Source organism: Botryllus schlosseri, chromosome 16 (genome assembly GCF_051294905.1).
Source record: "Botryllus schlosseri isolate E-star chromosome 16, Bs_hap1, whole genome shotgun sequence".
In the NCBI taxonomy this organism is placed as follows: Eukaryota; Metazoa; Chordata; class Ascidiacea; order Stolidobranchia; family Styelidae; genus Botryllus; species Botryllus schlosseri.
In genome coordinates this window covers 2759083-2775746 of record NC_137251.1, presented here as the reverse complement: position 1 = coordinate 2775746, position 16664 = coordinate 2759083, and the positions used below count along the sequence as shown (strand labels likewise).

Here is a 16664-nt window from a genome sequence, read left to right as displayed (position 1 = left end):
CAAAATTCGTAAAAAAGAGAACAAAATCTCAAAAAAAGGACAAAAGGGCGTCCTCCGAGGACACTTTCTAAAAAGTCAAAAAAGAGGACAAATCCTCTTAAAAGAGGACGTATGGTAACCCTATTTTTAGGGCCCTTACATATTTGCTCTTAATGAGTGTTGATCTTAGCTAGCGTTAATATATTCATATCGAAATTTACTCGAATATATTAGGATGACACTGGTCAGGGGTAGGCTTACAATCTACAGCAGCGGTTCTTAACCCTTTTTCCTCCAGCGCCCCCTTTCAAAAATTATCGTGCTCCAGCGCCCCCCAACTTCATATTGTAAGGAATGTAATGAGTAAGAGTGAGGGCCGTACCAGCACTTCGTCAACCCCCCTAAAAACGATTGCCTTGCGCACCCATAGCGTGATAAACCAAACTTCTGAGGGCTTCGCCCCCACGAACCCCATAGCGTGATTTCGATGGTCTGCAAAGTTTGTGTGGCCTGGTCGCCCTAGGTACCAAAATTTTCTATAATGCATAAATGAATAGGTGGTAATTACATAAATAAGTCGCTATAAACTTTTATCCTCTCAGCCTGGGCCCCCATCGGGTGATAAACCAAACTTCCGGGGGACTTCACTCCCAGACCCCCATCCGGCTGTCCGCTATTTGCTGATACTGGTCATCTACATTGGGTGTGCATTTACTGAGCCAGCTATTCTCGCCTAGACGCGCGAAGCGCGAAAAATTTCAATAATTATTGATTGAATTGGTCAATATGATCGGTAACTGCATATATATTGATATCAATTTTTATCCTCTCTCTGCTCACATAAACAGATTTACCGGTAGAGCTGAGTGATGTGTGATTGAAAAGGTAGGACTCCTCAATAATAATTATACATCTTAGGGCGTATACCCGTTGGCAGGAACGAAACGACATTTCGTCAGGCCCGCCGAAAAAACTTGGGTCTTGGGCTCCCATAGGGTGATAAACCGACCAACCCCCCCCCATCACGTTTTTCGCTTTTGCCACGAAATCAGCTGTATTGTTTAGCGAGCCAGTGCGAAGCGCGAAAATTTTCGATAATTCATGATAAAATCGGTCAATAGGATCGGGAATTGCATATATATTGCTGTCAATTTCTTGTCCTCTCTGCTCACGGTACCAGATTTACCGGTAGAGCTGAGTGAGGTGCAATGCTCCCTCTAAGCTGCGCACGTGCGCAGTGCTGACACGGTCTCTGCGCACAGAAAATCTACGTTGCGCACAACAAATCCGAAGTTATGACCTTTTTTTAGTCGTTACGCACTGTTGCCCAAGGATCTGCGCAGTGACTTTGTGAGTGTGCGCAGACTCGTCAAAACGTAGAGGGAACATTGTGAGGTGTCTTGGAAACTGTAGGGCCCGTAAGAAATAATTAAACATAGTCGGGCGGGGGGGGGCGGACCCGTAAGTTTTCGGTGTTAATTCGCTCTGAATATTCATTAAGGATATGTCCTACTACCACATCATCTACTGCGAAGCCATTTTTCTCCAGCGCCCCCCATACCGCCCCCTGATCCCAGCGCCCCCCATATCGCCCCCTGAGCGTTTCCGCCTCCTTCAAAATCGCCAGCAGCGCCCCTTGGGGCGCTGGAGGCAAGGTTAAGAACCACTGATCTACAGCAATAGAGAATTGAGAAGAAATTCGAAACGATTGTATCGCCAAATATGACGTCACTAAAATAAAAATTCAAATAGTTAATATGTACGTACGATTTTTGGATGGCACAAACTAGATTGGCTATTTTGATAAAGCTGACTCCAAAGAACTCAAATAAGAAAATGATACGGTCGTGATCGGAGTATAGTTGACCTCCAAGGTCGTAATGGATCATGCCTATCTGACACCGAATACTGTGAATGCGTATTATTTCTGTGCCATCATTATTGCTGTGTCTTTGTCAGTGGAGGCTTTTGGGGTGGGCGATATGGGCGGTCAGGCATATTTGATAGAGCAATGATATTTTTGTCCACCAGGTGATAGTTGGACGACGTGGACGCGCGTGTTCACTGTTCATACTTATGCACTTTTGATACCGAGGTAAAGAAGTAAAGAAGCTTTCCGGGCAGGCCGCAGTGGTAGGCTACTGATACATAAACTTGGCAATTTCTAGCCTTCGCATATCTTTTATATTTAGGACACCAAATCTTTTTAACAGTGATTTGTTGGACACATATCCTGGTCCCTTTGGGTCCCTGATAATCATCAAGTCTCTGCAAGCGGTAGAGGTACTTAGTTGTGACGTAGTCTATCCTTGCAGCCATGCAATAATAGATAAAACCTAATCCAGCGCGGAAGTCTCGCCCACCCCCGACCCCCCTATCGTAGGGCCACCACTGCTATTAGTTATGTATTTTGGTTGAATGAAAAACAAAGACTCTCTCTCTCTCTCTATCTCTCTAATTATTTTCTCCTCATACCAACAACACAAGATTCCGATGCAATGACAATATAGGAATGTATCGAACCGACTTGGAGTAGTCTTTGAAATTTGACATCCACCTGTGCTTACTACACGATGGAAAGAAGAGGCATGCAATACACACTGAATGAAAAGTAATCGAAGACGACGCTAAATCTTCATCATCATCATTGGTTAATATGTCGTCTCGATAATTTTTCACGCAAGTAGAATAATCTATTAGGCGTTTGCCTATTGGGGGATTCACGGCCGTTGCCTGCTCTGATTCATACTTTAGGGACGACCTGACTCCGAGCGTAATGTGCGTGTTCTAATAAATTTAGGGACATGCTGTTTTATACGGTCCTACAAACGTTATGTTCAGTTCAGTTTATTATCAATTTTTTTTTATCTAATTAATACACCACGAGATTGCGATACAACTTTGTTGACAAGACTGGGGCCATGGGATGATTTTCGAGGAATGACAACGAGTTTATTTTTATTTTAGTTGAAAACTTATGATTAAAGAGAAGCGCGTAAAGATTAAAAAAACACCAAACCGCAGCTTTTTGATTGAAACAGTGGATTATGACTTTTACCGTTTATGATAATAATGTTTATGGCTCACGATTGCCGAAGAGCAAACTGCTGTAGTCTGCATCTTCGGATTTTGGGTGGTTATCGAATTGCACAGATTGATTGGGAGTTGTTTGCGGATTGCTGGTAGGACGATGGCGGACCGCGAGGTTAAGTTTGTTGGAGAAAGAGAGAGGTACCAGAGAAGACAGGCAGAATCGGGAACACAAGAACTAGCTTCAAGAGTGGTATTGATTCAAAACAAACGATTCTATTTGGATGTAAAGGAGAACAGTAGAGGCCGATTCATCAAGATCGCAGAGGTTAGTTTTGATTCTATTCTCAAAATATTCATGTGTAATAATAAATGCGTTTAGTTTTTGCTCACTTCGTCTGCATGCAGTTACGTAGATGCAGCTCATGCTGTAATATTGAATAGGCCTTTCAATAGGGTGTGCCACAGAATCTGAGAGCTATATATACTTGAGATTTTGCAGGATTGTATGGTGTTGCAATGACCATATATAGTACATTGAATACTAGTTTGGTAACCATGTCCATATCTCATTGAGTTAACAGGAACATTTATAATTAATCATGATTCAAAATGATTATGAAATATCCATCCATCCCTGTCTTGACTCTTTGACAAATTTATTAGTTAATTGCAAATTTAGAAGAACTTGATAGTTGTTGTATATAAAATAGCTAGAAATACTTTATGGACATTTCATTTGTAATGGTAATCTCTATTAATTGATTAAATTCAGAGACAGCTTGATATGCAACTGAATTCTCCTTTCTTATCAAACGAGTGTCTGTAGTGCACAGACAATGTTGCTTTCTATGAACTGATACCAATCCTAAATATCGAATTCGCTGTGTTTTTGTGAGACTTGCAAATATCTGTGGTCCGTGGATAAAAGGGTTCACAGCCGATGATTGAGTTGACTAGTAACACGTGTACAACCGGTTTTGATATTCCGCCTGACTATCACAATAGATTGGTATTGTTTCATAAATCCTTCATCTGTATACCACAGAGGAAAACTTTCCTTCGCGGGTTATTAGTTCCAGAAAACATGCTTGCATCCCAGTAAGGCTTTGCTTCATTAGGCTGATTATTTTGAGTGTGCTACAATCAATCTTGTTTTACCTTAGCTTCTGCTTCAAACAAATCGACTGTGATGAGTGTGGGAAACGAACTATTATAATTTTATCATAATAAATTAACAAACAAGTTGAGTAGCCTGTGCATTGTTAAAAGAAAATTTCCCTTTCCCTCGCCGTCATCTCTATTTCCCAAAAAGTTATGTCACAAAATGCGGTGTCATAAGCAATATTGAGAGTGTGCTGAGGGTATATTTTCACACATTGATGTGGAATTATAGAATACAGGCTCATAATATTGAGCATAGAGTGGCCATTCAAGGTCAGCTCAATATGTATCAAATTACTGTCTAAATTACTGCTATCTATTGTGGGGGGGGGGGGCGTTCTTACACTTTTTTGATAGCGAACCCCTTCAACAAGTTTTGTGGGCAGTTGCACGTTAGGGGTGTTCAAAAATGACTTTTTTTCTCAAATTCTATTGGCCACTTGATGAAATTGATAGGTTACCTAATTAAAGCTTACACACCAAATTTGGTTCTCTTGCAATGGTGCAAGACAAGAAAGTTATTCATTTATTATTGTGTTCACCCCATGAAATTGTTAGGATGTCTATAGAAACGATGCTTATCAACTTTGTCCCAATGGAAGCGGAGTTATTGTAGTTACATAAATTGGGTTTCAATGAAATCATATATACCGTGTAAAATTCACCGTAAATACTATGATTTGAAATCTCAAATTTTGAACATCATTTACTTCGTTACTACTGGTTCGAATTGAGTCAAACTCGTTGTGCGTCGTTTTTTCTGACAATCCAACAATTCCATGGGGTCGACAGTAAAATTTGAAAAAATATAGATATTTATTTTGAATGAATAAATCAAAAAACTTTTTCTCTTATAGCAATGCCACAATAAATTGGAATTGAGCCAAAATTGGTGTGCAGTGTTTTTTTAGGTAACCTAACAATTTTATCAAGTAGCCTGTACAGTGTACAATTTGAAAAAAAAAGTCATTTTGAACACCCCTATTGCTTGTACCCCCTAAATTTTAGAATCCGATGATTGTGAAATCATCACCTCATTCTCAACTCCATTTAAGCTATTCCATGCCTCAAATAAAATATCTGATCACTAGAAACTTTCGTAGCTGCTTTTGTAGTTTTTTTGATGACGTATTGCCATTTCATGGACCCCCTAAAACTAGTTCGTTAAACCCAGTTTCAGAACACCAGGTCTATTGCGGAACTATATCAAATTTCGAACTATTCACTGTTGTAACCAAAAGTAAATTTATCTATCACAGTTGTCATGCGATGATGAAAAGCTGTGCACTGTGTAGCATTTTAATATGATCAGGTATTGAAGTAGAAATCAGGTCATCAGTACAGGTACAGCTTTCAGTATGCGGCTGCAAAACGAAACTTTTCTGTCATGTAATTGTTCTAAATCAACGATCAACAATTGGGACAATGGGTAATGTTGATAATTGAACCCGAGCAACAAAACTATTCCCACCTCGAACGCCTTGTGGTCAATAGCTGATTCTAGTTATGTGATCAGCAACTCCTGGCTCTTTTTTGTGTAATGTCAATAGTTTGATTAAGGTGATTAACTGGCCTATTAGTCAGCTAGCATTATTGTCTATTGCACATTTTCTAAGCATGCGACAATATTCCGTCTAGTCGCTGTACGTCTGCACCCACAACATTTTTCATGTTTATGAACATGTTAACTAGCCTAACTTGATCATATCAAATGCAAGACTTGACTTATTTCATCAGATGCGCAATAAAAAATGTCCCGGTGCACTTGCATTTGATTGCGGCAGCTATAAATTTATATTTGCATTACGCTCCTGTGATTTTGTTAGCCATTCCTAAATTTTGAGTACTATGTTTCATCATCAAGACATTCATTGCTAGTTGGCAGGAATTGTACTTGCCATGACTAAAAATAGATACTTGGTACTTGGCAGAAAAACATGAAAGTATTTCCTTTTAAATCAGCTGTGATATGAATTAGCCCATCCCTAAACGACACTCTTCTTGAAATACTTGGGTAGTTGTTGTCCGCTATCGTTGCATATCAGTAGCTGATTAACTTACAATCCTGAGGATATTTGCCACACCCTAATTCAGGGCTGGATAGTTCTGAATGTAGCATAATTAAAAGTCTAATCCAAGTATTGACAATATGGAAAGCGTCAATATATGAATACAATTGCTAATTTGGGTGTCATACAGGAATTGGAATATATATTTCTATTCACAATTGAGTGCACTTACTACCTACCTCCATGATAAGATTTCAAATTTTGTGTTAAATTCACAACTGCAAAATTCTTCCAACGCTTTGCTAGGTAGGACTTTCATATTGAATGGCCTGATCTGCTGATCTTGGCAACACTTTCAAATAGATGTACGAGACTGGTTAAGATTGGATATATAGACTTTCTGCAGGCCGGTTCATAATGCAGCTTTGCCATAAAATGACCATAATCATGAGACTTCTAAAATCAAGATTCAAATCTACTTAGTTCTAATGAGGTTCATTATGTTTCATGCAACACACATGTACCACTCAGCTGTGTGTCCGTATTTTGAATAGGCCTATGATTTAGAAGTAATGGCAACCTCTATACTGATGAAAATGAATTATTTTTAAGTGCCGGTAATCATATAATGGTTGACATTGCATGGCTTATTATTCTGCCCTGTACTAGTTCGCATAACAGAGATTATGTTGTTGTGGCAGTACAACTATGCCAGGCATATACAGTTTTACAAATTATCATGGGTTATTGTTATATTTTTGTGAGCTGTTGAAGTATTCTGTGTCGGTATGATCATTAGACGTCAAGTTACCAGTTGGCAATTATTTTTCATCGACTTATATGCAACTCATATGAGTAAATCCTACCTTCTACCGTTTCTACAATCTTTAAAATATGTCATGTCTATATTGGGGGGGGGGGGGGAGAATAGGCCTATTTAGTGAACAAACTGTACAAGTTAATTCTTGCAAGTTTGATGTATGAATTTGGGGAACTAACTTGAAATAGGTTTGCTTCAGTCAGAGCTACTCGCATTAAGGATCAATGATCAAGATTTCGCTTAATTAACATCTGTCGGTATGTTCCATCTTGTTTCCATTCAGAGGGAGTTTCTCTTGACTCTCCTTAGAAACATTAATGATGACAATAACAAGAAGCTGTCAAAGTAATCACTGCTCTTCAATAATATGGAAGGCCTGTTTTAAACCTAGCAGAGACTTCTAACGGAGTGTCTGCGCTGGTTTTTGAATGTGATTCGTTACATTAGCGACTTTGATGATAGACCAGACCTACCCTTTTCTTCCGAAGGATAAGTTTTAAAGCTCGCGCAATAAATCATTGCCATGGTATTGACAAGCTATTTTCTTGAATACAGCATGGATCAATATTGTAGATATATCGTTGAATGAATAGTGTGGTGTCCACATTTAACATTGACATGTCATTTTATGTTGCCATTTTATTTGTAGCGCACCGTGTTTGAGATGTCATTATCAAACTTTCAACAGGTCACACCTGGCGGCAACAAAAATCGGCTCACTCTATCGATGGCCATCGCTATTGATTTCAGAAATCTCTTGGGAGACTTCATTGAGCATTACGCCAAGCTCGGGCCATCAGATCCGGATTCACTCGTTCAGGTTATCTTTCTCTTGATGCTTCTTATTGCCGCACAGGCGTGTTAATCATCAATTATCACGATTAACAGTAGATAAAAATTTGATCACTGAAACTACTCCAATCCGATGTCTTTCCAGTTAGTGATTTCATTAGTGCATGTCAAATCTGCAAGCCTTTGATTATTATATTTGTTCTGTTATTAAATTGACAATGTATATTTGTAACCATTCCGTTAAAAAATTCCTTCTTAATCGTGTGTAACGAGCCACCTCGATGACTCCTAATATGTACTTGACTTGCTAAGATCATTGGTAGGAATTTGTGTGAAAGAACCCTGTGTATTGTTCTATCGTTTTACCCTTATCTGTAACTTCACTGGCTGTCCAATGTCCACTGTCCAGCCACGATAAGATCTGATGTCACACTATTCTTTGATAAATAAAACTGTAGACAGTGGCACATAGTACAATGAAGACTGTTTTATAAATGGCGTTGTAGCCTACACATCTGAAAGTTCTCAATTTTAGTCAGATTTAATTTAATTTGACATTTTGTGTGTGTGGGATTGATTTATTTGCTATTGAGTTATGGTCTGCTTCTGCTCTGATATTTCGCGCCTCTTGATAATGTGAGAAGTAGTGGTTCTTGTCTGCTTAAAGATGTAGCAGCTTTACCAACTGGAAATGAACGCAATTGCTGTCATTTTAAACGAGCAATATTTGTCTTGTGCAAGTTACAATAACGTATCAGAGTAATGGTTAAATCTTAAGTCAGTAAGGCCTTTGTCTGAAGCTTTTATGTAGAATAGCCTAGTTTTACATCATAAACCGGCTATGCCACTAGAAAAATCCCAATACATGACTATAGTATAGACTATTAGTTTGTGCTCTTGATATATATCGTATGGTGATAGTTGAATAGGGAAGTGTTAATGTCGGACGTTGACGTTGCCTTCCAAGACCCTTGTAAAAGTTATCTTATGGATAAACTGGTATGAGTCTAGATTTATCATTGATGACAATTCATGTGCGGCCCAGATTACTATTTATCACTGATGACAATTCATGTGCGGCCCAGATTACTGAAAACAATGAAACGTGAGCATCATTGCCAAATGATAAAGGGTATGTCGTTAGAGCAGAGTTTCGTAGACTTGGTTCACTATTGAAGTCCGCCTTTGTCATTATGCGACTCTGGCAGTAGGCATTCGCTATGTGAGCTTCAGGTTCAAATGTCATTTGAACTCTTCCAGGAAGAGATGAACAAACCTCTGAAAACCGAGCGTATCATTCGTGACAACAAGAGATATTTTCTGGACCTCAAGGAGAATAGGAGAGGTCGTTACCTCAGAGTGAGGTATGGCTCGGGAATTCACGAGTGCGGCGTGCACTGGCTGTGTTTACTGGAATTACTTTTGTAGATATTGCATTTTGAAAATCCGCAATTGCCTGATAACTACCTCTTAGTCCAACTTCATCCGGATAGACAGATATTTGCCGATGTATGTAATTCATTAACAAGGGAACCCTGGCAGATATTTTGATACGTTTCTGCTGTGGTTGACCGTGTAGACTTGCAACTTGTTCGATTTTCTTGATCTGCACCTTTCTCACAGGCAGCAGCAAGCGTACATGATGATGGGTCCGAACAGCCAACCCCCACCGCAGATAGCCCTTCCAGCTCAAGGTGAGACTTGTTAGAGTCCTCTGTGGTGAGCTCGTTATTCACCGTGTTTCTCTCTGGTTAGGTATGGTCGAATTTCGTGATGCAATGACGGGGGTAATCGACGAGTTCGGACAGGACCAAGAGGAGCCAAGCCCGCTGCCCACCAGCACCATTATTGGGGACCGGCGGTCGAAGCAGGTAAATGGAAGTCTGTTAGTCTGTGTGTTCGACGTCTAATGCAGGTTCACCAGCCCATTGCTCCATTTTTTAAGAGCTTTTTGGAGGTACAGAACGTCAATATACAATTAAATGGTAGCCTATATTCATATTGAAATGAACCCGGATATTTTCGGCTGACACTCGTCAGGGGTAATCGTCAGAAACTGGTAGAGAATTGGAAAGAACAGTGTAGGCCTACGTCAGCAATCGTATCACAAAATATGACGTCACCAACATGAAATTTCATTTCTGTCAACAAAAGGAGTTCGTGTACCACCTAAAAATGATACATTGAATGTTCTGTCATTGGAAATTTCATGCTGGTGACGTCATATCTTGTGATACGATTGTTGATATACAATGTTCTTTCCTTCTACGAGTTGCTGACGATTACCCCTGACAAGTGTCAGCCGAAAATATTTGGGTTCGTTTCAATATGAATACAGCTCCATTTTTGTACATTTTTCACCAAAAATATCATAGTATAGCCAGCCACGTCTACTAGACTAGGTTCATCTTGAAGGCCTGGCATGTTTACTTGTCTGCACAAGGGACTTGTGATATTTATTCTATGTCAAATTGGATTTACGTACTGTTCTGTATGCAGAGTCGGAATGATACTCTAACTTGCATTTGTAGTTTGTCCAATGTACACAAATGCAATTTGACATTGAATAATTATTGCAGGCTCCTTGCCTCCGTACACACTCCCCTGCATCTCTTGCTGGTATATAAGTAAAAGACATGCCTAAGGTCAAGATTCAGATATTGTAACGTCACATCCGTCATCGCTTGGTTCTCATTTCTGATTTAATGTAACGATAAGATGACATTGACAACATGGTTCATATGACTTACAGGAAAATGGTTTGAATAGTCGAACAAAGCTGCCAGTATGATGCATATGCGAGATTGCTCACACTATCTGAATTTTTAACCTTTTGACAGTATGTCCTTGGTGACATGGGTGTTTTATGCAGTGGTAGTTGATATTGATACATTGCATCATTTTGAGCCGCGCTGTACCATCATTTTTCTGCTGACTTGCAATAATTATCTTAAAAGTAACGGCTGGATGTAACAGTTAAAATGCCGTTGCATGGGGCTATGTTTTCTGCATTTTTTTGCAGTTTTTCATGGACATTGGACAAAACCAACGTGGCATCTATGTCCGTGTGACCGAACAGACTCGCTATTTCAGATCAGCTATAACCGGTAACTTATTACTTATTCAGGATAATTTATTTGCAGCTCCTTAGTGTTCTTATCTGTTTAGTGTCGTTCATATCGCTCTGTTGAGTACAAGAATTTGCACATTATTACATCGTTATGCCCTCTTATTGATTGAACTGGGCATAAGAATTCTAGGCGAGTACCGTAATTTTCTATGCATAATGCGCCCCCATGTATAATAAGCACCCTGAAAATGACATGTAGATTCTGGGAAAAAACCTTTACCCATGCATAGTGCCTAGTACGCACCCTGCACGAGCAGTACATGCATAGATGCCGGTTTTACAAGCGTATCGTGTTGACGAACTTGCCCGTATGATAAGTTACCAGCGATGGTTATGTTTTAGCACGCACGTTGAAGTGTTCACCTTCAGGCTAGTGACGATATCTTGCGCGTCAGGCCTACTGCAGATGCGATTGCTCAGGCCAATGATGATATAGTGCGCACCAGGCCTGTTTTAGATGCGATTGTTCAGGCCAGCGATGATGTCATGCGCACCTGACCTGTTGTAGATGCGATTATTCGAGCCTGTTGTTGATGATGCAGTAAATCAGGCCAGCGAGGATTGCGTGCGCAACTGCGCAAGTGCGCATACAGCAATCAATGACTTAATTTGGCTCTCCTGTGCTGTTGTGCAGTGCAGACGAATCTCGCTAATAGGCAACACGCTTTTCACTAATTGGCACCGCCCAGCACTGATAATACGAAATACTGTACGCGATTGACGACAAGCAAGAAGAAAGGTGTGATTGCGACTTTCATTTCGGGAGATATCTTGCAATTGCAAGGATTGTTGTACGCTTGTGTGTATGCATAATGCGCACCCCCCAGATTTTAGGACAGAAAATCGATAAAATTTTGTGCATTATACATGGAATATTACGGTACGGCAATTATTTTAGATATTTTTGACCTTACTAGGGTAAATTTAGGGCAAAGTTTCAGTCTAATTTTGTTAATTGCATCACCCCGCCAGTATATCCTTGCTATTATCTTGCAGAGTAGGCATTGTGGTTTAATTGTTTATGAATGTCAGCCTCCCATGATATCACAGCCATCTGCGCTAGTTATTCCGCGGCACTCCAAAAGTTTCCACTACATCAGTTTTACAAGTTCCGTCATCATCCTCTCTCAATATCTTCATATTTATAACGTCCTCGCCGGGAATGTGGGTCTCTAATCTGAACTCCATCTCCTAGAGAAGCCATTAAAGTTCTCTTCATGCAAAGTTTTCTGTTGTTACGGCATTGTTCTAATCGTGTCCGGTTGCTTGAAGGCGCAAGTTGGTTGTTTGGTTGGTGTTCAACACGATATATTGGCTCTGGATATATGACTTCTGCAGGAAGTTGATTTGGCCCCTCGATCCCAGCTCTTCGATTTATGAATCAAGTACTACCGTCAGCATCATGGTCATTGGACAATGGAAATGCGTCAGACTTTTGCAAACCACTGGATTTTGAAAATGCGCAACTGGAAATAGAACTGACCACCGTCACACAACAGACGACGCATGTTTTGTAGTAGTTTGACAGCTAATTTTTTATAATGCGAAGCTAGAACTGGAACTACATATTTTTTTAAATCCGCGACTAGAACTACTCAAAAGCCAGTAGTTGGTTGGCCGTCAGCCAACTGGATTGGTAGTTTGTACTAGTGTAGACTTAGGATAGACGCAATATCTTTTAAATACCTACTGAAAATATCGTAGTTATCGGTAAAGGTGCTGGCTACTTATGTGTATCGTGATTGTACATTATCATTACTTGATTACAATTACTGCATTGTGTTGTACTCATCGAGTAAATGACGACAGTCATTCGTTTTCTGTAGCCCTGCACGAAAGGACATTCTGTTGTGTCTGCATCAGTAAATTATTAAGTTAGTACATTACATTTACCAGAAATCTGATATAGGGCGGGCTCTATTCGTAAATTTGAACTCAACGCTAAGTATTTGACTTTGTCTAGCGCTATGTCCAGGTGAACATGCTCTGGACTCGTGTAACCATCTCTATTTTCTGTCTCTCTCTAATCCAGTTCCGGAACGTTATTGGAACGACTTTGCCAAATTCTTCGAAGAGGCGCAACACGAACTGCAGGTCACCAGCAAGCCTGAGGATGCGTCCGACGGTCCTGACAACGATGAGGATACCGGGGACGAGACAGGAACAAGGAGACGCAACTATGACGATGAGGACGAGGAGGCCGCCCTCAAAAACGAGTGATCGCGCGTGTGCACGATATATTTAATGGTGAGTAATGGCCGATTGAATGTTATGAAGCGACAGTTTGGAATGACATGGCGTAAGTTGGTCGACTGCGTTTTTGTTTTAATGTTGACATTAAATAATGTTTTTGGAGTATGGAACTTCATTATCGCATCAAACAATATGTTCATTGTTCATGCTGGTAAATTGATCCCACTTGAAGCTTTTCTTTCTATATTTTGAAATTGGATAACCGCAATCATATGAATTCCCATATTGCAGTGGTTGGCAACCTTTTTAAAAAGTGACCCTGATTTAACGAAAAACGGCATCGGCATTTAGACATGCGACCCCATTTTGTTTTTCGGTACGGAGAAAAATATTTCGGGTAATGCTGAAACTAAATAATACAAAGGTATTTGAAAGTGTTTGTTTTTAATTTCAATTACCTTTCCAGTTCATAGACTCGATAGAGTACCTGACCATGTGACTACTAACACACTTCTGTATGCAATGGCAATCCTGTGCGATCAGCACTCATCAATAAAACATGAAAAATTGCTGGTTCAGTGGCCTATCTTAATCTAATTTTCACACTATCACAAAATTCAAAGCATTGTCACAACTATTCAGTTATTGATTATTCTACCGCAATGGTTTAAGTCTGACACGATGCAGAAAGATCGACTTCAAAACATAGGCAAAGCTTGCTACCTGGAACATAAAAGTATCGTTTTTTTTTCCGGTGATAAATTGAATGTCGTGACTTATGGCAACCCCAGGATGCACCGGTTGCCGACCACTGCCATATTGTATGTATGTTTGATATCCACGTAATATAACAAGCGGACAAAAAGACAGCCGTAATCTGTAGCAAGGATTTTTTGTTTGCAGACTCATGGAAGCGGCAGAGACTCATTGATCCGAGTAATTGTGTTGTACTGTATGTTGATTTTCACTCGTAGGCATGGAATGTATCCCTAATGATAGCTGGCCCCGCGTGACTGTGGGATCGATCCGTTTGATATCTGTTTGGAAGCAGAGCGGACGATATTTGCGCTTATTCGAAGCCCGGGAATGCTTCGCATGAACCCTGACGCTTGCTTGCTTGGGGCGATTATGCGGTAGATAATCAGTGCTGATTACTTCACAGTAGCGCACTTTTGCGGTTATGCTCTTCGAATTGACAGTCTTACAATATGTAATGGATGCAGGCGTTTTCAGCTGCGTAAATTGTAAAAAAAAACTCTGTATCTCAAGCCCGCTAGGGCTTATGTATTATCACAAAAAGTAGCGGTATTTTAATTATATAGATATCAAGTTTTGTATGCATGTTTGATCCGTGTGAATATTTCCAACAAGTCGCCTAACAGGTATGTTTGTATGCTCACTTTGATGTTCTACTAATATTTTGGTGTTCCGTTGAACCCCCTTTTAACCACCGCCGTTATGTCCGTATTGTACGATGTGACCTCACGAGTTTTTGAACTTTGATCGAAACTTTTTACAGTTGACTCGATAGCTGTTACTTGATTTGGCTTGAATGTGATTCACTTTGAAAGGTCATGGTGTTTCTGATCATTTGATTGTGTTGTCTTGACGCCTTTATGGCTAGTGTCTTCATCTTTGACTATGTATTGACTTTGTTAGCCGACTGTAGCATGCTCTTTGCAATCATAGAGTATTTATAAACAGATTTGATCCTCCGTATGTTGTGTGCGATGCCCGTTTTCACCACGTATTTTATCGGTTTGCTGAAAACAGTAATGGAAGACGGTACTCCTCGATCAATATCAACATGGATTGAGTCCGTGTTCGTGCATGTTTGCATGCGATGAATTCGCCCGCCGCTGGATTTTATTTTGAAGACGGGCCTGGTGGAGAAATGGTTGTCGTTGGTATTCCGTGTATGGCCACTGTCGCCAGGCGCCGTTTTTCTAGGTATGAAAATGCGTTTTGTGACAAGCAATGTGTCTTCAAAGTAGCACTTTTATTGCTCGGTAACAATTTGATTGGTCTTGAACAGCGCGGCTGCACATTTCTTGTCACATAATTCTAGTGCAATGCATGGCGATTCCACTATGTAACTAACACACAATCGCCAGCGCACTAGTATCACGAATTTGAGGATTGGGTTTCTGGAATAAAAAATCTGAAAGGAAGGTCTGTGAAATGTTAATGGTAACCGTATCCAATATCCATACATCGTTTGGTCATTTCTGATTCGATCCCATTGTCAACTTAACAATGAGCTTTCTATCCTGGTTATTTCAAAGTTGCTCAGTTTCATGCTTGTTAGTGAATAATTCACTTCATAATCGAGTACGACAAGGTTCGACAGTACGTAAGGTCGGCGGCATACCGAATATATGTACGACTGTTTGTGTGGTCGATCGACGGCTTTTATCATGAGAGGAACATGTACGTTTTATATCTAGGTCTTAATGGATGAAAACTCGGTGTCCCGTTTTCTCATTGCATTTTTCCAACAGCTCGGTGTCATTTTGTTTGGCGTTTTATAGACGAATTATCCTGTGGCTTCAAACACTTCAGTCCCGCACTTCATTTTCGATACTGTGGTGATGAGTTCCTGATATTTATTGTTAGAGAAAAAAAATATTATTTACACCCCAATATATTCAAGATATATCGTTGTAGGCGAATCGTACACTCCCTACCGATAACGCTATGTGTTCCTTGGTATTTTGAGCCTAGGCAATAGATGAATCAAGCACCAGCGTACCCCAACCTACATATACCGATTATGTTTGGGAGTTGTGCGGAAGCATGTCCTACCCGCTGTGTTTCTGAAGCATAATCGCCTGTGCTCGCGTCCACGCACGCCTGTTTTCGATACATTTCCTTGTCTTGAAGCCGCGTTGAATGTGCTATCTCTTGTTGCATCGAGCTTGAGTGTGGTCTATTTCTGTAACCGTTTTTTTCCTCCTTGTGACGCCGACACTCGACTTGTCATTTTTACTTTCCACAGTTTTTGTGGAACCGGTGGAATGTCGTTGCATTAGTGAAGTAGACTGTTGGTATGTTACATCTGCATCGTTTGAGTAAAGTAGCTTGATTGGAAATCGTTGTAATACTTCAAGAGTGCGGCAGGGTTATGTATAGGTATATATATATAACCATAGGTTATTTCGTAAGATGTGCTACTGCAATGTTTTCACGTTACGGCAGAAGTTTTTTCACCCACCTTTTTAGGGCTGTACTAAAGACGACAGGGTAGGTAGAGGTCGAAGTCGGCCTGACAGGTATTTCGGCTTAAATAGCACCGCCACTGTTTCAGAATAGTTGAATAGCACCGCCACTATTTCAGAATAGTGACATTTTTCTGTTGGAGATCAGCCATAACCTTCAAGTACGGTTCGAGCCCTGTACAAGTGTACAGTGTACACACTACACATCTGCAATCTACCTCTGCAACGTCGGTGAAGTGGTTTGGGGATTCTCTTGGTGCGACCGTTAACTAACTGAGACTAGTCTAGAGTCTAGACCAGTGGTTCTCAACCGCCGGTGCCGGTCCGCG

The 16664-nt window shown here is 40.3% G+C and overlaps 1 protein-coding gene across 1 annotated transcript; it reads left to right on the top strand.

Annotated features, from left to right (window-relative positions):
• Positions 1-3080: 3080 nt before the first annotated feature.
• LOC145458618 (transcriptional activator protein Pur-alpha-like) lies at positions 3081-16209 on the top strand. The gene is made up of 8 exons (XM_080337036.1): positions 3081-3337; positions 7691-7822; positions 9055-9158; positions 9418-9488; positions 9550-9665; positions 10817-10901; positions 12957-13171; positions 14021-16209. Exons 1-7 carry the CDS (start codon positions 3170-3172, stop codon positions 13142-13144), a joined length of 864 nt encoding a protein of 287 aa, XP_080193162.1. The 5' UTR covers positions 3081-3169; the 3' UTR covers positions 13145-13171; positions 14021-16209.
• Positions 16210-16664: the final 455 nt, after the last annotated feature.

Bases quoted from the DNA above. Each gene is read 5' to 3' on its own strand.
- LOC145458618 (XM_080337036.1), top strand. From the start codon at position 3,170: ATGGCGGACCGCGAGGTTAAGTTTGTTGGAGAAAGAGAGAGGTACCAG. The intron at 3,338-7,690 runs GTTAGTTTTGAT...AACTTTCAACAG, and splicing joins GATTCATCAAGATCGCAGAG to GTCACACCTGGCGGCAACAA. The intron at 9,666-10,816 runs GTAAATGGAAGT...ATTTTTTTGCAG, and splicing joins GGGACCGGCGGTCGAAGCAG to TTTTTCATGGACATTGGACA.